The sequence below is a fragment of the Entelurus aequoreus genome, linkage group LG01, assembly GCF_033978785.1.
Source record: "Entelurus aequoreus isolate RoL-2023_Sb linkage group LG01, RoL_Eaeq_v1.1, whole genome shotgun sequence".
Taxonomy (NCBI): domain Eukaryota; kingdom Metazoa; phylum Chordata; class Actinopteri; order Syngnathiformes; family Syngnathidae; genus Entelurus; species Entelurus aequoreus.
The window spans coordinates 9,300,798-9,320,596 of NC_084731.1; the positions used below are offsets into that span (position 1 = coordinate 9,300,798).

The 19,799-nt window shown below is 41.2% G+C and overlaps 1 protein-coding gene across 2 annotated transcripts in view; it reads left to right on the top strand.

The window, feature by feature from the left end:
* The window catches only part of LOC133647980 (aryl hydrocarbon receptor-like), a 103,987-nt gene extending 87,320 nt beyond the window's left edge, over nt 1-16,667 (top strand). For both annotated transcript variants that reach the window (XM_062043754.1, XM_062043745.1), the window contains exons 5-11: nt 162-288; nt 382-521; nt 596-804; nt 889-998; nt 8,170-8,308; nt 12,436-14,071; nt 14,147-16,667. In XM_062043754.1, the coding sequence (XP_061899738.1) occupies nt 162-288; nt 382-521; nt 596-804; nt 889-998; nt 8,170-8,308; nt 12,436-14,071; nt 14,147-14,245 (2,460 nt within the window). In that variant the 3' untranslated portion in view covers nt 14,246-16,667. The remainder of the gene's footprint in view (nt 1-161; nt 289-381; nt 522-595; nt 805-888; nt 999-8,169; nt 8,309-12,435; nt 14,072-14,146) is intronic.
* The last annotated feature ends 3,132 nt before the right edge of the window (nt 16,668-19,799 follow it).

The following is a 19,799-nucleotide window of genomic DNA, read 5'->3' on the forward strand; positions in this document are numbered from 1 at the left end:
TCCGGCGTTAATAATGAACTGGCGTTAAGGCCAAGCGTGCGTTAATTATTTTGAGAAACGAGTTTGACCCGGCAGTAATTCTAGACGTGCGAATACTATATTCCCTGCGCCAATTCAAGGAAATACGGTATAAATGGGTCTGTGGTATTTTTGTGTTACAGTCTGATGTCATCCATCAGAGTGTATTCGAGTTGATACACGCGGAAGATCGAGCACTTTTCAGGCAGGAACTTCACTTTGCTTTCAACCCTCATTCCAGCCAGCCAGATGGCACCACAGAGGCCAGCAGTAAGTCGCCTCTGCGTCATCCAAATCTGTTTTGACCTAAAAAAATCGATGTGTTGCCTGCTGGCAGACCTTACGTTTTCCTTGTGGCTGCAGGTGAACAGAGCAGCAGCGAAGTCACCGCCAACCTGATGACCTACGACCCTCAGGCTATTCCTCCAGAAAACTCGTCTTTCCTAGAAAGAAACTTCTGCTGCCGGTTCCGATGCCTGCTGGACAACTCCTCTGGCTTCCTGGTAGGAAATAATAACTAGATGATAACTTATGACACCTGGTCCATTGTTGCTTTTTGTGCTGTGTTTGTCTTCAGGCTCTAAACTTTCATGGCCGCCTGAAACTCCTCCATGGTCAGAACCATAAGGTCATGTCAGAGAACGGCACACAGGTTCCTCCACAGCTTGCTCTGTTTGCCATCGCTACGCCCCTGCAGCCGCCGACTATTCTGGAGATCCGCTCCAAGACGCTCATTTTCCAGAGCAAACACACGCTGGACTTCTCGCCGATCGGCATCGACACCAGGTAACCGTTTGTCATTGGTCATTGCTAAATTTTGCTGACTGTCGGCGATGAAAAGACAAACTGATTGGAATGTAATCTGTTCAGAGGAACGGTGGTTCTGGGTTACAGTGATGCAGAGCTCCGCGTGAAGGTTTCAGGCTACAGCTTCATCCATGCTGCGGACATGATGTACTGTGCCGACAACCACCTCATCAGTGAGTCATACACATGCTTCAAGTACCAGGAGAGTGGAAAAATATGTTGACTTTATATGCTTGATTGTGTTTCATTGTCCAACACTGCAAAAACTGAAATCTAAGTAAGGGTGATATTTGCTTATTTTCTGCCTGATAATAATAATAATAATAATAACTGGGATTTATATAGCGCTTTTCTAAGTACCCAAAGTCACTTTACATGTTAAAAACCCATCATTCATTCACACCTAGTGGTGGTAAGCTACTTTCGTAGCCACAGCTGCCCTGGGGTAGACTGACGGAAGCGTGGCTGCCAATTTGCGACTACGGCCCCTCCGACCACCACCTATCATTCATTCAACATTCATTCACCGGTGTGAGCGGCACCGGGGGCAAGGGTGAAGTGTCCTGCCCAAGGACACAACGGCATGGTAAGAGGCGGGGAGCGAATCTGCAACCCTCAAGTTTCTGACACGGGCGCTCTACCCACTACGCCATGCCGCCCCAAAGATAATTCTTCTCACTAAGCAAATTTTATGTTAGTGTTGTACTTGTTTTGGTCCTAAATAGAGATGTCCGATAATGTCGGCCTGCCGATATTATCGGACGATATATGCGTTAAAATGTAATATCGGAAATTATCGGTATCGGTTTTTTTATTATCGGTATCGGTTTTTTTGTGTGTTTTTTTTTTTTTTTTTTTTTAATTAAATCAACATAAAAAAACACAAGATACACTTACAATTAGTGCACCAACCCAAAAAACCTCCCTCCCCCATTCACACAAAAGGGTTGTTTCTTTCTGTTATTAATATTCTGCTTCCTACATTATATATCAATATATATCAATACAGTCTGCAAGGGATACAGTCCGTAAGCACACATGATTATGCGTGCTGCTGCTCCACTAATAGTACTAACCTTCAACACTTAATTTTACTAATTTTCATTCATTACTAGTTTCTATGTAACTGTTTTTATATTGTTGTACTTTCTTTTGTATTCAAGAAAATGTTTTTAATTTATTTATCTTATTTTACTAATTTTTTTAAAAAGTACCTTATCTTCACCATACCTGGTTGTCCAAATTAGGCATAATAATGTGTTAATTCCACGACTGCATATATCGGTTGATATCGGTATCGGTTGATATCGGTAATTAAAGAGTTGGACAATATCGGAATATCGGATATCGGCAAAAAGCCATTATCGGACATCCCTAGTCCTAAATGATCTCAGTAAGATATTACAGCTTGTTGCTGAGATTTGATGAGCTATATTGAGTAAAACATGCTTGAAACTAGAATATCAAGTGTTGCAAAGCTGTGTCATCAACACTCACAAGTATAAAACTACTTTTTTAAAGTAATCATTTCTTATTTCAAGCATGAAAAAAAAAATCATGACTTTGACACAATTGTGTCTCATAATTAAAACAGATGACAGCCAAATGGACTTTGCCGTTTTATTTTCAATGAAACAATAGAAAACACGTACTCATATAGTAGTACAGTTGGCACAGTACAGTAAACTGACAGTTAATATTTAAACATTTAACATTTCAAACTATTTTGAACAGAAATAATTCATGCACATTCAGATGAATTCTTCAAAATTACAATTAAAAATGTTTTGGCCGGTGGCCGGGCTGTATATATGCGCACTAATTGACTGAAAGAGCACACACTTGGTGCGATTATGTCATGTTATCCATGGAAAAATGCATTTTTAGACCATATGATTTGCCTGAGCGGCTAGGAGACCCCGAGAGTAACAAGCGCTTGCCTTGTTGCCTTTCCATTAAGAACAATGAATTAGTTTTTAGTATAAGTTTGCTGGTTTCAAGAAATGTAATGCCGAGCGCATATCATTATGTCAAGATAATGGCACTAGCATTTACTTCATTTAAAAATATTTTTCAACATATTGAGCAAAAAGGTCTCTTTTTTTTCTACCAAGAAAAGTGCACTTGTTATTAGTGAGAATATACTTATTTTAAGGTATTTTTGGGTTCATTGATGTTAGCTAATTTTACTTGTTTTGGAAAGTCTTGACAAGCCAAATTTTCTTGTTCTATTGGAAGATAATTTTGCTTAGTTCAAATAAAATACCCCTCATTTTTGTATTTTTTGTTTTTGTTTTTGAACACTGACTTATTGCAGTGCACAAAACAGCAATAATCAATATTGGTACATTCAGTGGCGGGCCGTGCGTTTCCCACCTACACTGCAAAAAGTCAGTGTTTAAAAACAAGAAAACATTAGTGGGTATTTTATCTATCTATCTATCTATCTATCTATCTATCTATCTATCTATCTATCTATCTATCTATCTATCTATCTATCTATCTATCTATCTATCTATCTATCTATCTATCTATCTATCTGCCAATAGAACAAGAAAATGTGGCTTGTCAAGACTTTCCAAAACAAGTCAAATTAGCTAACCTCAATGAACCCAAAAATACCTTAAAATAAGTATATTCTCTGTCTCTGCGCTACTGACCTGTCTCCGCTCGGGATGGTCTCCTGCTGGCCCCACTATGGACTGGACTCTCACTGTTATGTGGATCCACTAGGGACTGTACTTAGAGGGGGGGTTACCCACATATGCGGTCCCCTCCAAGGTTTCTCATAGTCATTCACATCGACGTCCCTTGTGTGGGCTCTGTGGCGAGGATGTCGTTGTGGCTTGTGCAGCCCTTTGAGACTTTTGTGATTTAGGGCTATATAAATAAACGATTGATTGATTGATTGATATATTCTCACTAATAACAAGTGTACTTTTCTTGGTAGAAAAAATAAAGAGACCTTTTTGCTCAATATGTTGAAAAATATTCTTAAATGAAGTAAATGCTAGTGCCATTATCTTGACATAATTATATGCGCTCGGCATTACATTTCTTGAAACCAGCAAACTTATACTAAAAACTAATTTATTGTTCTTAATGGAAAGGCAACAAGGCAAGCGCTTGTTACTCTCGGGGTCTCCTAGCCGCTCAGGCAAATCATATGGTCTAAAAATGCATTTTTCCATGGATAACATGACATCATCGCATCAAGTGCCTGCTCTTTCAGTCAATTAGTGCGCATATATACAGCCCGGCCCCCGGCCAAATTTTGTTTAACTGTAATTATGAAGAATTCATCTCAATGTGCATGAACTATTTCTGTTCAAAATAGTTAGAAATGTCACATGTTAAATGTTTAAATATTAACTGTCAGTTTACCGTACTGTGCCAACTGTACTACTATATGAGTACGTGTTTTCTATTGTTTCATTGAAAATAAAACAGCAAAGTCCATTTGGCTGTCATCTGTTTTAATTATGAGACACAATTGTGTCAAAGTCATGATTTTTTTTTTACATGCTTGAAATAAGAAATGATTACTTTAAAAAAGTAGTTTTATACTTGTGAGTGTTGATGACACAGCTTTGCAACAGTTGATATTCTAGTTTCAAGCATGTTTTACTCAATATAGGTCATCAAATCTCAGCAACAAGCTGTAATATCTTACTGAGATCATTTAGGACCAAAACACTTAAAACAAGTAAAACACTCTAACATAAAATCTGCTTATTGAGAAGAATGATCTTATCAGACAGAAAATAAGCAAATATCACCCTTATTTGAGATATTTCATCATACTTAGATTTCAGTTTTTGCAGTGTAGGCATTCAGTGATGTCCGACTTCAAAATACCACAATTTATGTCCCCACATGACCATTGCTGGAGAAATACTATACAGGAACACATTTACGAACTACTGGGCATTGAATCACCACCAACAGTGTACATAACGGGTTATTTTCTTGCGCATTTAAAAATCATTAAACCCGCATCAGCAATTAAAACATATCTTATGTGGTACTGTCAAAATAAAAATGGCAAAAAACATATTTAACGTGAAAAAAATAAAGAAATAAAATATCTGAACTCCGGGGTGGGCCGACATGGTATCACAAGATGTAGTTTCTCTTTAAATATCCTTCCTGAAAATGGCCTTGCAAATATATGTGTTGTCACTGTCTGAACATCACAAGATGAAAAATACGGTAGTCGCAAACTTTGTAAGTCTTTAGGTGTCATACATCAGATGTATATGATAATAGCTTCAATATAGAGGCAACTTGTTTTTCCATCCTATTGCTACTTTCACCTACAGCACAGGTATCAAACCCGTATCCACATCTGGCCCGCTATATCATTTTGTATGATCAGAGAAATGAAAACAATATGCTTTAGTAAAGTACTTCTTCTTTCTTACTAAATGTAATTTGTAGTTTGACAGAAATATAATACTTCTAGTGCAGGGGTCGGAAACCCGCGGCTCCGGAGCCGCATGCGGCTCCTTGACCACTCTGATGCGGCTCAGCTACATACATGCCGACCCCCCTGATTTTCCCAGGAGATTTATGGATCTCAGTGTCTCTCATAGATTACTCCCAGGGAAAAAATAATCCTATTTACGCTCTAATTACTAAATAAAGGGCGTGCCCTAATTGCACTGCAGTAATTGTCCTCTATAACACTTACATACAGCGTGCCAGACAGCAAAGCATACTTACTCATCAGCCACACAGCTTACACTGACGGTAGCCGTATCAAACAACTTTAACATTGTTACGTTACAAATATGCGCCACACTGTGAACCCACACCAAAAAAGAATGAAAAACACATTTCTGGAGAACATCCCACCGTAACACAACATAAACACAACACAACCATTACCCAGAATCCCATGCAGCCCTAACTCTTCCGGTCTACATTATACACCCCCGCTACCACCAAATCCCCCCACACATCAACCCCCCCCCCCCCCCCCCCTCTCCGTGCATTGGTTGAGCGGAAGAGTTAGGGCTGCATGGGATTCTGGGTATTGGTACCGTCAGTGTAAGATGTGTGGCTGCTGAGTTAGTACGCCTTGCTGTCACTTACGTGAGCAAGCTGAAATTGCATTCTACGTGTGGTCGAGCAGGTACACTGTTAGGGCAGACTGTAGAGGGCGCCAAATGCAGTGTCATCACGCTCTGATATTCGGGAGTCTCCCGGGAAAAATGAGAAGGTTGGCAAGTATGACGCTATCAAGCGCCATTCATTCAAAACTCGCGGGCTGCACTAACATCAAATTTCCACATTAAAGTGCGTGCCGGTGCGTGTGTCGGAGACCCCTAGTTAACATAGCACAAAGTGTTTAAGCTTTGTATGCGGTGTTTTTCATTTTAATTTTTTTTTTGTGGCTCCCATTACTTTCTTTAAATTGTGAAACTTGCCAAAATGGCTCTTTGAGTGGTAAAGGTTGCCGACCCCTGTTCTAGTGCATGTAGTTTTATCTATTGTATTTATTATTTTTATTTGACCTAATAATGCAAGAAATAACAAACTTTCTTGTTAAATAAAAAGAAATACTTCAATATCTGCTTGACTTTTGATTTTAAAGCAAGTTATCCATCAAATTCTACACTTTAAAAATGACAATAGAATTTACGGTAAAAAACGCCCTACAAAATGATTTGCAATAATTCACTGTAAAAATAACAACCGTCAAATTTACGGTAAAGAACTGTCATCTCAGTCGCCATAATTTTAATGTTACATACAGTGGTACCATTTTTTCCCTTACAGTAATACACCGCAAATATAACAGATTTTACGGTAAAAAACTGATAGCTCAGTTGGCAGAATTGAAGGAATTTGGCGTAAAAGCCAACATAGATTTTACGGTAAAATTCTGGTGCCTGAGCTGCCAGTTTTTTAATTGCAAAATATACAGATGTACACTATCGTTCAAAAGTTTGGGGTCACATTGAAATGTCCTTATTTTTGAAGGAAAAGCACTGTACTTTTCAATGAAGATAACTTTAAACTAGTCTTAACTTTAAAGAAATACACTCTATACATTGCTAATGTGGTAAATGACTATTCTAGCTGCAAATGTCTGGTTTTTGGTGCAATATCTACATAGGTGTATAGAGGCCCATTTCCAGCAACTATCACTCCAGTGTTCTAATGGTACAATGTGTTTGCTCAGTGGCTCAGAAGGCTAATTGATGGTTAGAAAACCCTTGTGCAATCATGTTCACACATCTGAAAACAGTTTAGCTCGTTACAGAAGCTACAAAACTGACCTTCCTTTGAGCAGATTGAGTTTCTGGAGCATCACATTTGTGGGGTCAATTAAACGCTCAAAATGGCCAGAAAAAGAGAACTTTCATCTGAAACTCGACAGTCTATTCTTGTTCTTAGAAATTAAGGCTAAGGCTAAAATTGTTTGGGTGACCCCAAACCTTTGAACGGTAGTGTATTTGTTAGCTTTTTCTACTTACAGTCCCACAGATTCACGCTGGAAGCCAGTCGCGCAGAGTTGACAGGGTTTAATATGATTTTTCCAGTTCTCCAATATGTACTTTTGTTGACTTTTCAGTCGCTCCAATCCTCCTCCTCCTGCACCCGGCCGCACACTGTTAAAGACAACAGATGATTAGTTTAACACGTACCACCTGCGCAAACTAATCATCTCCTGGCTGTGTCTCGCCGTCAGCACATGCCACGCCCCCGTCTGATGTTGCTCTGTTTTCAGCACCATGGACAGAGGCGCTGACCTTTACTCCTGCAGCGCGCTGATCACAATCCCCTTCCACAGTATTTTTTATGCAGTTTGTGTAAACACAAATATATAATAATAAAATACTGTTTGACAATAACATGAGGCGAATACTTATAAATAACAAACATACAACATAATAAAGCAATAAATTATTCTGTTACAACCAACTCATCATATGAAATATGACTTACTTCACCAATTATTATTATTAAATTATTACTATTATTTATTTATTTATTTTATTGTGATTACTTATGGAGTTTATTGTGAATAAATTGTGAACAGGAAGTGAACAAAAAGTTTTAGCAACTGTTATGTAAAGAAAAGGGGTAGGATTAAATAAGCTCTGCTTCTTCCTACTCCTTTTCGAACATGTTGAAAAGAGAAACTGGAAATTGTGATGTATCATGTTGTATGCTTGCATGTTCGAAATAAACTCAAACTCAACTCAACTCAACTCAACTCAACTCAACTCAACCCTCTGAGGTCAGCCGTAACTGCAATGTGACCCTCAATAACAACAAGTTTGACACCATTGACCTCCAGCTTGAACTTCATTCATCTCTGTCTTTGCCCAGTGATGAAAACCGGACAGGCGAAGTCCGCCTTCCGACTGCTGACTAAAAAGAGAAAGTGGGTTTGGGTCGAAGCCAACGCCAGGCTTGTCCTAAAGGGAGGGAAGCCAGATTTCATTGTGGTGCAGCAGAGACCTATATCGTAAGTTGCAAGGAATGATTGTAGGTTTCTTTGTGATGCTTGTCAAAGACACTTTGGATGCGAGTGAGACAACAGCCACTGTTCTGCCTGGCTGTCGTATCATCAAGGATTGTGTGCGTACTCTACACTTTCCTTAAAGGCCTACTGAAATGAAATTGTTTTATTTAAACGGGGATAGCAGATCTATTCTATGTGTCACACTTGATCATTTCGCGATATTGCCATATTTTTGCTGAAAGGATTTAGTAGAGAACGACGACGATAAAGATCGCAACTTTTGGTATCTGACAAAAAAAAGCCTTGCCCCTACCGGAAGTAGCGTGACGTAGTCAGTTGAACATTTCCGCAAAGTTCCCTATTGTTTACAATGATGGCGGCCAGAAGTGAGAGCGATTCGGACCGGGAAAGCGACGATTTCCCCATTAATTTGAGCGAGGATGAAAGATTTGTGGATGAGGAAAGTGCAAGTGAAGGACTAGTGGGGAGTGGAAGCGATTCAGATAGGGAAGATGCTGTGAGAGCCGGGGGTGACCTGATATTCAGCTGGGAATGACTACAACAGTAAATAAACACAAGACATATATACCGTATTTCCGCTAATTAATTTAAAACCTCCTGTCACTCCTGCGCTTACCAGAAGCCTGCGGGATGGCCCAGCATGCGCTAATTATTTTAAAACCTCTTCTCACTCCGGCGCTTGCCTTATCATGAAAAGCACATTTAATAAAAAAAACGTTATTATTGTCTTACCTTTAGGTATAAATGAGTCCATGCCAGCTCCTTTTGAAGAAAAGCATCGATATAGAAGTCTTCCTTATCTTTCTTCAGTTTTAAAAGTCTCTCTGTCTCGATGGAGATCTTCCTTTTAAGTATTACCTCCTGCTTCGATTGAAAGTCCAGTTTAGAAAACTGTTTTATTTTAGATATGTAATCCTCCATGGTAAAAGTCCAAGCAAACAATGGCTGCGCACTCTTGCTGTCGGTTGTCTTCTTCTGCTGCACAGGTCTTCTGCAGTACCAGCAGTCGCAAGAACGATCACTAGCGCCCTCTACCCCCAGGAGGCGGGAGTCATTTAATGACTCATATTTGACCCGGCGGAAGTGCCAAGCATGCGCTAATTATTTTGCGAAACGAGTTTGACCCGGCTGTAATTCGAGGCATGCGAATACCATATTCCCGGCGCCAATTCAAGGAAATACGGTATACTCTATTAGCCACAACACAACCAGGCTTATATTTAATATGCCACAAATTAATCCCGCATAAAAACACCTAGGTATTTGTTATGCTAGCTCCTAGCTCCTATCTACTAGCTCCCGTCCATATAACCCGCCAATACAATTCAAACACCTGCACAACACACACACTCACTCAGCCCAAAGGACCGTTCACCTAACCCAAGGTTCATAAAGCTTATATATTTAACCAAAGTTACGTACGTGACACGCACGTAAGGGGAAAGCGATCAAATGTTTGGAAGCGCAGCTGCGTACTCACGGTACCGCGTCTGCGTCTGTGTATCCAAATCAAAGTAATCCTGGTAAGAGTCTGTGTTGTCCCAGTTCTCTACAGGCGTCTGTGTATCGAAGTCAAAGTCCTCCTGGTAAGAGTCTCTTTTGTCCGAGTTCTTCGATCTTGACTGCATCTTTCGGGAATGTAAACAATGAAACGCCGGCTGTGTTGTGTTGCTGACTTCCCTCGCAAAATACTCCGCTTCGCACCGACAACTTTCTTCTTTGCTTGCTCAGCTTCTTTCTCCATAATGCAATGAACAAATTGCAACAGATTCACCAACACAGATGTCCAGAATACTGTGGAATAAAGAGATGAAAACAGAACTATTTTGTATTGGCTTCAATGGGGGAGCCATACTTCTGTTTCACTGGCTACGTCACGCGCATACGTCATCATCCAAAGGAGTTTTCAACCGGAAGTTTCGCGGGAAATTTAAAATGTCACTTTATAAGTTAACCCGGCCGTATTGGCATGTGTTGCAATGTTAAGATTTCATCATTGATATATAAACTATCAGACTGCGTGGTCGGTAGTAGTGGCTTTCAGTAGGCCTTTAAGCCCTCCAACTGATAGAATTGGCAGATGTCTTAGTAGATGTCTTAGTCGTGGTCAAAAGTTGACATACACTTGTAAAGAACATCATGTCATGGCTGTTTTAAGTTTCCAATCATTTCTACAACTCTTATTTTTGTGTGATAGAGTGATTGGAGCACATACTTGTTGGTCACAAAAAAACATTCATGAAGTTTGGTTCTTTTATGAATTTATTATGTGTCTACTGAAAATGTGAGCAAATCTGCTGGGTCAAAAGTATACATACAGCAACATATATTATCAATTTTGGTGATGTAGAAAAGTTACAACCAATTTAAATGAGCTTCATGGCATGGCCTCTTAACTTCATGTGAGTGATTATGATTGACGACACCTGTTGACTCCTCTGAGCCCATTTAAATAGGGCTCATGTGATGCAGTCATTAAACTCGGTTACAAACACGACAATGGGGAAAGTCAAAGGAACTCAGCACAGATCCGAAAAGACGAATCTTTGACTTGAACAAGTCAGGAAAATCACTTGGAGCCATTTCAAAGCAGCTTAAGGTCCCAAGAGCAACTGTGCAGACAATTGTTCTTAAGTATAAAGTGCATGGCACAGTTTTGTCACTGCCACGATCAGGAAGAAAACGCAAGCTATCACCTGCTGCTGAGAGAAAATTGGTCAGGATGATCAAGAGTCAACCGAGAACCACCAAAAAGCAGGTCTGCAAAGAATTTGAGGCTGCTGGACCACAGGTGTCAGTGTCCACAGTCAAGCGTGTTTTGCATCGCCATGGACTGAGAGGCTACGATGCAAGAAGGAAGCCCTTGCTCCAGAAGCCACATCTTAAGGCTCGTCTAAAGTTTGCTGCTGATCACATGGACAAAGATAAGACATTCTGGAGGAAAGTTCTGTGGTCAGATGAAACAAAAATGTAGCTGTTTGGCCACAATACCCAGCAATATTTTTGGAGGATAAAAGGTGAGGCCTTTAATCCCAGGAACTCCATCCCTACCATCAAGCATGGTGGTGGTAGTATTTGTATCTGTTTTGCTGCCAGTGGAACTGGTGCTTTATAGAGAGTAAATGGGACAATGAAAAAGGAGGATTACCTCCAAATTCTTCAGGACAAGCTAAAATCATCAGGCCGGAGGTTGGGTCTTGGGCGCAGTTGGGTGTTCCAACAGGACAATGACCCCAAACACACCTCAAAAGTGGTAAAGGAATGGCTAAATCAGGCTAGAATGAAGGTTTTAGAATGGCCTTCCCAAAGTCCTGACTTAAACCCCATTGAGAACATGTGGACAGTGTTGAAGAAACAAGTCCATGTGAGAAAAAGTTAAGTTAAAGTTAAAGTACCAATGATTGTCACACACACACTAGGTGTGGTGAAATTTGTCCTCTGCATTTGACCCATCCCCTTGGGGAGCAGTGGGCAGCAGCGGCGCCGCGCCCGGGAATCATTTTGGTGATTTAACCCCCAATTCCAACCCTTGATGCTGAGTGCCAAGCAGGGAGGTAATGGGTCCCATTTTTATAGTCTTTGGTATGACTCGGCTGGGATTTGAACTCCAACCTACTGATCTCAGGGCGGACACTCTAACCACTAGGACCATGAAATTTAGCTGAACTGCACCAATTTTGTCAAGAGGAGTGGTCAAAAATTCAACCAGAAGCTTGTGGATGGCCACCAAAAGCGCCTTATTGCAGTGAAACTTGCCAAGAGACATATATGTATACTTTTGACCCAGCAGAGTTGCTCACATTTTCAGTAGACCCATAATAAATTCATAAAAGAAGCAAACTTCATGAATGTTATTTGCGACCAACAAGTATGTGCTCCAATCACTCTATCACAAAAAAATAAGAGTTGTAGAAATGATTGGAAACTCAAGACAGCCATGATATGATGTTCTTTACAAGTGTATGTAAACTTTTGACCATGACTGTAGATCTTGGCGAACAGTTTTTGGCTCTTCTCTCAGTCCATTTATTTGACCTTTGCTTGCGTGTTTTATCAATGAGAAATAAGATGAGTCACAGACAAGACTGGCACTACCTTCCTCTTTGCAGCAACGAAGAAGGAGAGGAAAATCTGCGTCTTCGTCGGCTGGAGCTGTCGTTTAGTTTCGCCACTGGTGAGGCACTGTTGTACGATTTGGCGCCAACATTGGGCATGCCCGACCCTTGTTCCGCCCCAAAGCAGAGGAAGCTAGACCAGCACTCTGTCAGGGCCACTTCGATTCTTGGCTGCATGCTAAACCAGGACCAGTCTATCTACTGCAAGCACAACTTTGCTAACAATGTCAACTACATTAACGACATAGCCTTTCAAGACACGCATGCCACAGTCAGTGTTGCTGGAGACGTCTGGCAGCACACTTCACCCAAGCCTTCCATTGAAAGCCTGGTGAAGTCTGAGAGCACCGTCCAGGACATGATGGAGACTCTGCAGGAGATTTTGGGTGACGGTAACCTTATAGATACAGTGAACGTGAAACCTGAAGAGCTAAAAAGCTGGGAAAACACTGTACTTAAGGTTAAAAGTAACAGCTGCGAAATGAGTGCCAACCTAAATGAACTTATTAGTGAGGACATCCTTTTGTATGTGGAGGAGCAGCTACAAAAAGAAGGTGGGCTGATGTTGCCAGACCAGCTAGATGATGTTTCCCCAACGTTGAACTTCCAGAACCAGGGTCCTGCTGACCCAAACATGTTACAAAACGTCAGCTGGCTTTTAGACCCTCAGAGCCAGTTATCTAGTGGGGGACACATGATGCCTGAACAGTCATGTACTGTTTTGGGGACGAGTTTGTCTGGTCTCAATAGTCCAGTAATGGGCCAAATTCTCTCAAAGCAAAAACTGTCCCTTCCTACTTGCCTTCAAGATTCCACAGGTGGACTTCCACCGAGCTTTGTCCCGTCTTTGGGAGCCTCTTTTGCCGAGACACCGAAGACATTGAGGACCATAAAGGCGAGTTTCAAAGATAGCAACATATTGTCACTCAGACAACCCAATCATCTAACCAACCAAATGGCTCAACCAATGCAGAACTTCCATCAGCGGATGGTGCCTAACCTTCCTGCTGACCACTGTGATCAAATACAGCCTGCGTTCAGCTTCCAGAATACCCAGTGGAGCTCCAACCATGCAGATGCTTTTGTGGGAAGGCAAACTCAAAATTTTTCTAGTGGACCAGTCAAGGCATCCAGCTGTATGCAGAGCCACATCGACCATCCGGTTCATGGTGGACAATACCAGAGACATTCTTGGCAGCAACAGCACCAACTAGAACCACAGCAAATTTCAAATGGACAAATGAGCCTTAACCAATTGTCAGGATTTCAGACAAATCCAGGGTTTGCAGTGACCCAGAACACTGCCCTGTCCGGACCAACGTTTAGGAATCCATTTAGTACTGTTGAGCATGGGGTGGGGCTGGCACCTGTTGCAGTTCCAAGCAGTTGTATGTTAATTAACAATCCTCCCACTCTACCTGTGAATGGCGGACACGCCAGTGAGATGCTCTCTTACCATAAATTGAAACACTTCAGCAACCACATCCCAGACAGCAACTCCTGCTTCAATCAGGGTGAAGGCGAGTCCTTGTCCCGTCCAGACATGGCAACGCTTCCCTGCCAAATAGCCCCAGGTGTTGACTTGGGCATCCCGCTGATGCAACAACAGTACCTGAATTTCAGTGACCAGGTAAGAATAGCTACAGATTGACTGACTGTTTGATGTAGAATCAGGTTTTATATTTAATGTTATTTGTTTTTACAGCTCAACAACCACTCAGTTGTCGGGAACGGGGGCGGGGCTTTTCCTCACTGCCAAACAGGAACTCCTGCTTCTCAGAGAAAAAACAGGAAACAGCTTTGACTTTTGGGCTGCGGGGATCCCGACATGGACCGACAGACAAATATCTCTAAAACAAAGTCATGAATGTGTGCTTGACTCTCTCTCAGTCGTCCTCAGACGAGCTTCCATCGGAGTCTCCAATCATTCCAGTTCTACATACACCCGGCCAGCTCCATAGAGTTTCAGCTCCCGCATCTTTCTTCAGGGTGTCCACGTACGTTAGCGCGGGACGTCCTCACGATCGATGCCCGTGCGTTGGTTCCCATAGGACCAGCCTGCTGGCCGGGAGCTCCCGATGTCTGTGGCAGTGGCCGGCCAGCCTCATCCTCCTAGCTGTTACCTTCTTGCTGAGCCTCGGCAGTTGCCCGTACAGGTCCTTGTTGGTGATGTGGATGTTCTGGTCCACGTTCAGAACAGCTCGTAACATTCTGGTGTAGCACCCATCTAGGGACTTCTGCAGGGTGGGTGTCAGGGTTCAGCTTTCGCAACCATACAGGAAGACAGACTCCACAGTGTCGTGGAATAGACTCAGCTTTATGTGTCGGGGGAGATTCGAGCACCACACTCTTGACATATAGTTCAGGGCCCTCCACGCTAGTGCCTTCCTGACCTTAAGGTCTTGTTCTGTGGAGTTCATCCAGGAACCCAAGTACTTGAAGTCATTGACCTCTCGCAGAGCGTTGCCATCTGATGTTGTTATTGGCAGGTGGTCCATGTGTAGGTTATAGGTGATTACTTCTTTGCGTTCAGTCTGAGGCCAACCCTGGCACATTCCTGGAGAACAGAATTGTTCCTCTTTGGTTCTTCAAAAGCTAATGGTTGCCTAAATGTTCACGGAAAACGAGCAAGACATGAAAGGTCACCTGTTCGGAGTTTAATTTAGGTCTTGAAACATGGAATGGTGGAATCCGGGTGGTTGGATTTGACCAAAGAAATAAATTAATAAAGATCGGGGAAATTTGAGAACAGCCAGCAAGTTTGAGGGCTCATCATCATCAGGAATATTGGAAACAGGAGTTAAAAGTTTGCAGTTTGCAGTCCCCTTCCCAACCCAAATTTTGTAACTCTGAATGGTCTGCTGCTTCACTTCTACGTCTCATTTTCGGCCAGGGATGTACCAGCGCCACATTTGTTGTTGAAGTTCAACTTTTTTCCATGACCACATACACAAAAGTTGAAGTGTGATGCATTTGATACATTTAATGCATTAAAGATGCTACAATTAATCAATGCCGGGTAATGCAGTACATATCTAAACAAAACATCAATCTCTTATCTTTATTATAAGAGACAAAGCAAATGTGTGAGAATATATCTAATTAATAATGGAACTATATACATTTTAGACTATGATGAGGGCCAATAAAGGACAAGCTGCAAGATGAATTTGGCCTGCAGGCTGCACTTTGGACACCCGTGACCTAAAGAAACTCTACAAGCTGGTCAGTTTTGTGCACAAACACGCACAACTTATTCACTCTCAGAAGGATAAAGTGATAACTACTTTTTTTTGCCAATATTTGTGCTTTTGAAGCTTGCCGTTATGACATACTTGTGATGACGACATACATTCAGCGTCATCTAAGCACAAGATTTGCTGTGTTCTGTTTTAAAGCAAAAATGCACTCGTAGTTCATATTTCTGTAGTTTTAGCTTCTAGTGGAGAATAACGGACTGTGTATATTTAGACTGGAGTAAAGCAAATCATTGCCTTGGACTTCAGTTGTATTGCACTTACTGTTGAAAAAAATTAATAGAGCATTTTTGTGAAGCTTTTAACATATTATATTCACTCTAATGTGTACAAAACAAGCAGTTTGTCAGCGTCTTTGCCACAACGGCTGTAAACTTCCAACTACCAGTCATCATTTTGCAGCAAATGTCCGTCCAAGCCGGTGCAGAAGTAAAACTACAAAAGGCAGCTATTGTCTATTACTTTATATGAGGGTGTAAATGGAACTGAGAAAATAGCAGACAAAAATGTCTCAGTACTAAGACTAACAGCCTTGTTTGTGAACACAGCTGACTTCTTTCTGAAAAACAATCTTACTTTTACCAGTTGGAATTGTAAACACGATAACCATATCCTGCCCAGAACCAGACATTTGTTTTGAGTCTATTTCTTTTGTCAAGAGTTAGACATTTCAGAATAAAATACCGCTGCTATGTAAAACACAAATTTCCATTGCCAAAGTCACTGGTTCTTAGAAGGATAGTCTTTGTTTGATTGATTGAAACTTTTATCAGTAGATTGCACAGTACAGTACATATTCCCTACAATTGACCACTAAATGGTAACACCCCAATAAGTTTTTCAACTTCTTTAAGTCGGGGTCCAAGTAAATCAATTCATGGTACAAATATATACTATCAGCATAATACAGTCATCACACAAGTTAATCATCAGAGTATATACATTGAATTATTTACATTATTTACAATCCGGGGGGTGGGATGGGGGGGGGGGGGGGGGGGGGGGTTGATATCAGCACTTCAGTCATCAACAATTGCATAATCAGAGTAATGGACATTGAAACAGTGTAGGTCTGACTTGGTAGGATATGTACAGCGAGCAGTGAACAGTTAACATAGTGAGTTCAGAAAGCATAAGAACAAGTATATACGTAAATACATTTGATTATTTACATTTGATTATTTACAATCCGGGGAGGTGGGATGTGGAGGGGGGAGGGTGTTAGTCAAGGGTTAAAGTCTATACTATATTTCTAGTTAGTGCTCGCCTTCTCTGGAGGGATGTCCAAATATTTAATATATATCTTGGACAGTAAAACCCATCAAAGTCAACCCTGTTTACACAGCAGCTTTGTGGTTACCGTATTTCCTTGAATAGCCGCAGGGGCGCTAATTAATTTAAAACCTCTTCTCACTCCTGCGCTTACCAAAGCCATGCGGGATGGGCAAGCATGCGCTAATTATTTTAAAACCTCTTCTCACTCCGGCGCTTACCTTATCATGAAAAGCACATTTAATACAAAAACAACATTATTATGGTCTTACCTTTACTTGTAAATGATGTCCATGTGCAGCTGCTTCTGATCAAAGGCAGTCTTCCTTATCTTTCTTCAGTTTTAAAAGTCTCTGGAGATATTCCTTTAATTATTACCTCCTGCTTCGATTGAAAGTCCAGTTTAGAAAACTGTTTTATTTTAGATATGTAATCCTCCGTGGTAAAAGTGCAAGCAAACGATCGCGGCTCACGCATGCTGCTTGTTGTCTTCTTCTGCAGCACCGGTCTTCTGCAGTACTGGTAGTCGCAAGAAGGATCACTAGCGCCCTCTACCACCAGGAGGCGGGAGTCATTTTATGACTCATATTTGACCCGGCGGAAGTGCCAAGCATGCGCTAATTATTTTGCGAAACGAGCTTGACCCGGCTGTAATTCTAGGCAGGCGAATACTATATGTCAATACGGTATGTCAAAATAAATACAAACCAACACATTTTCAGATCTAACAAAATGCACTTATTTAAATGTACAAATTGAGGAGAACTATGTCAACAAACTGAAGTGTTGGAAAAAATCCTCTACTGCCCATTCTCTTTATGTCTTTGTTTGATTGAAACTTTTATTAGTAGATTGCACAGTACAGTACATATTCCGTACAATTGACCACTAAATGGTAAGACCCCAATAAGTTTTTCAACTTGTTTAAGTCGGGGTCCATGTTAATCAATTCATGGTACAAATATATACTATCATCATAATACAGTCATCACACAAGTTAATCATCAGAGTATATACATTGAATTATTTACATTATTTACAATCCGGGGTGTGGGATGTGGAGGGGGAGGGTTTGGTTTGGTTGATATCAACACTTCAGTCATCAACAATTGTATCATCAGAGAAATGGACATTGAAACAGTGTAGGTCTGACTTGGTAGGATATGTACAGCAAGTAGTGGACATAGAGAGAGAGATCAGAAAGCATAAGAATAAGTATCTACATTTGATTATTTACAATCCGGGGAGGTGGGATGTGGAGGTGGGAGGGTGTTAGTTTAGGGTTAAAGTTGCCTGGAGATGTTCTTTTAGTGTGGTTTTGAAGGAGGATAGAGATGCCCTTTCTTTTACACTTGTTGGTAGTGCATTCCATATTGATGTGGCATAGAAGGAGAATGAGTTAAGACCTTTGTTAGATCGGAATCTGGGTTTAACGTGGTTAGTGGAGCTCCCCCTGGTGTTGTGGTTATGGCGGTCATTTACGTTCTGGAAGTCATTTACGTCTGTATGTCTCGGTCACAAGTCAATGTACAAGCAACGGCTCGTTTCCGTAACGACGCCGACGTGAATCGAGTCAATCTGATATCGACTTGAACGGGTTTCAATGTAGATGTGGACGATTCGGTGTGTGGCTTATACAAAAGTTGGACCTATTTTCAAGCCCTCAACTCTAGTATTGTTGTTTATGAAGGTAGAATATGAATAACATACATGTTTGTAAGTGAAACACTATGCTTGTTGGTTTTTTTTGGTTAGTGACATTTTTCACAGTTAAACCCAAGTTTAAGATTGGGGGGGCGAGGGGTGTTGAGATGGGCGGGGTCGGGGTGGGCGGGGCCAGGGTTAAGGGGGGAGGAGTATATTTATAGCTAGAATTCACTGAAATATAAGTATTTCTTATATATATATATATATATATAATTAAAATAAATACTTGACTTTCAGTGAATTCTAGCTATATATATACATATAAATAAAAGAAATACTTGAATTTCACTGTTCATTTATTTACACATATACACAGATAACACCCCTTTCTACTCATTGTTGTATTTGAAAGTGCAATACTTTGCAGCCAGTAGCACAGCCTTTGAAGGAGCATAGGTATGGGCAGTGTAATATTCTGGGTTGGAGTCAATAACCAGGCGAGGTGACGAAGTTACGTCTCTTTACTTCATACTTCAGAACCGACTCCCACACTTACCGTCAGGGTGCGCAATACAACGTAAACCGTTAGCCAACCAAAAAGTAACCACAGAACACTACACCCGGTATAGTGTTCTGTGGTTACTTTTTGGTTGGCCAAGCGGACGTGACGACAGGCTGTCCTCACTCAGGTCCGCACGGACCTGGAGGGGGCGTGCCTTAAGTCCGGCTGGAAATCGGGAGAAATTCGGGAGTATGGTTGTCCCGGGAGAGGCACTGAAATTCGGAAGTCTCCGGGAGAATTTGTGAGGGTTGGCAAGTATGCTTTTGTTGACGTTTCACATTGATCCTTTATCCAGAGCCACACCAGTAATATATTTTCTTCGCCTTAACCAAACTACTACAAAAATTTGTGGAAGGAGTTTAAGTACTTTTTACGTAGGGTTGCTAACAAATACACACACCTCCAATAACAGGTGTGTGTAACTAGTTTGCAACAGATGTGCAAAGTGCTGGTAATTGTCTTCTTTGTACCTGTTTACTTTTATGGCTGTTTGTGTTCCCTATAAAAGAGTCAGTTTTCAAAATTAGAGGATCCAAATAGGATGTTAAAATCTTTTCCATGTGCCTCAGTGTTTGTATCTTTGGTATGTAGCAGGGGTCGGCAACCCAAAACGTTGAAAG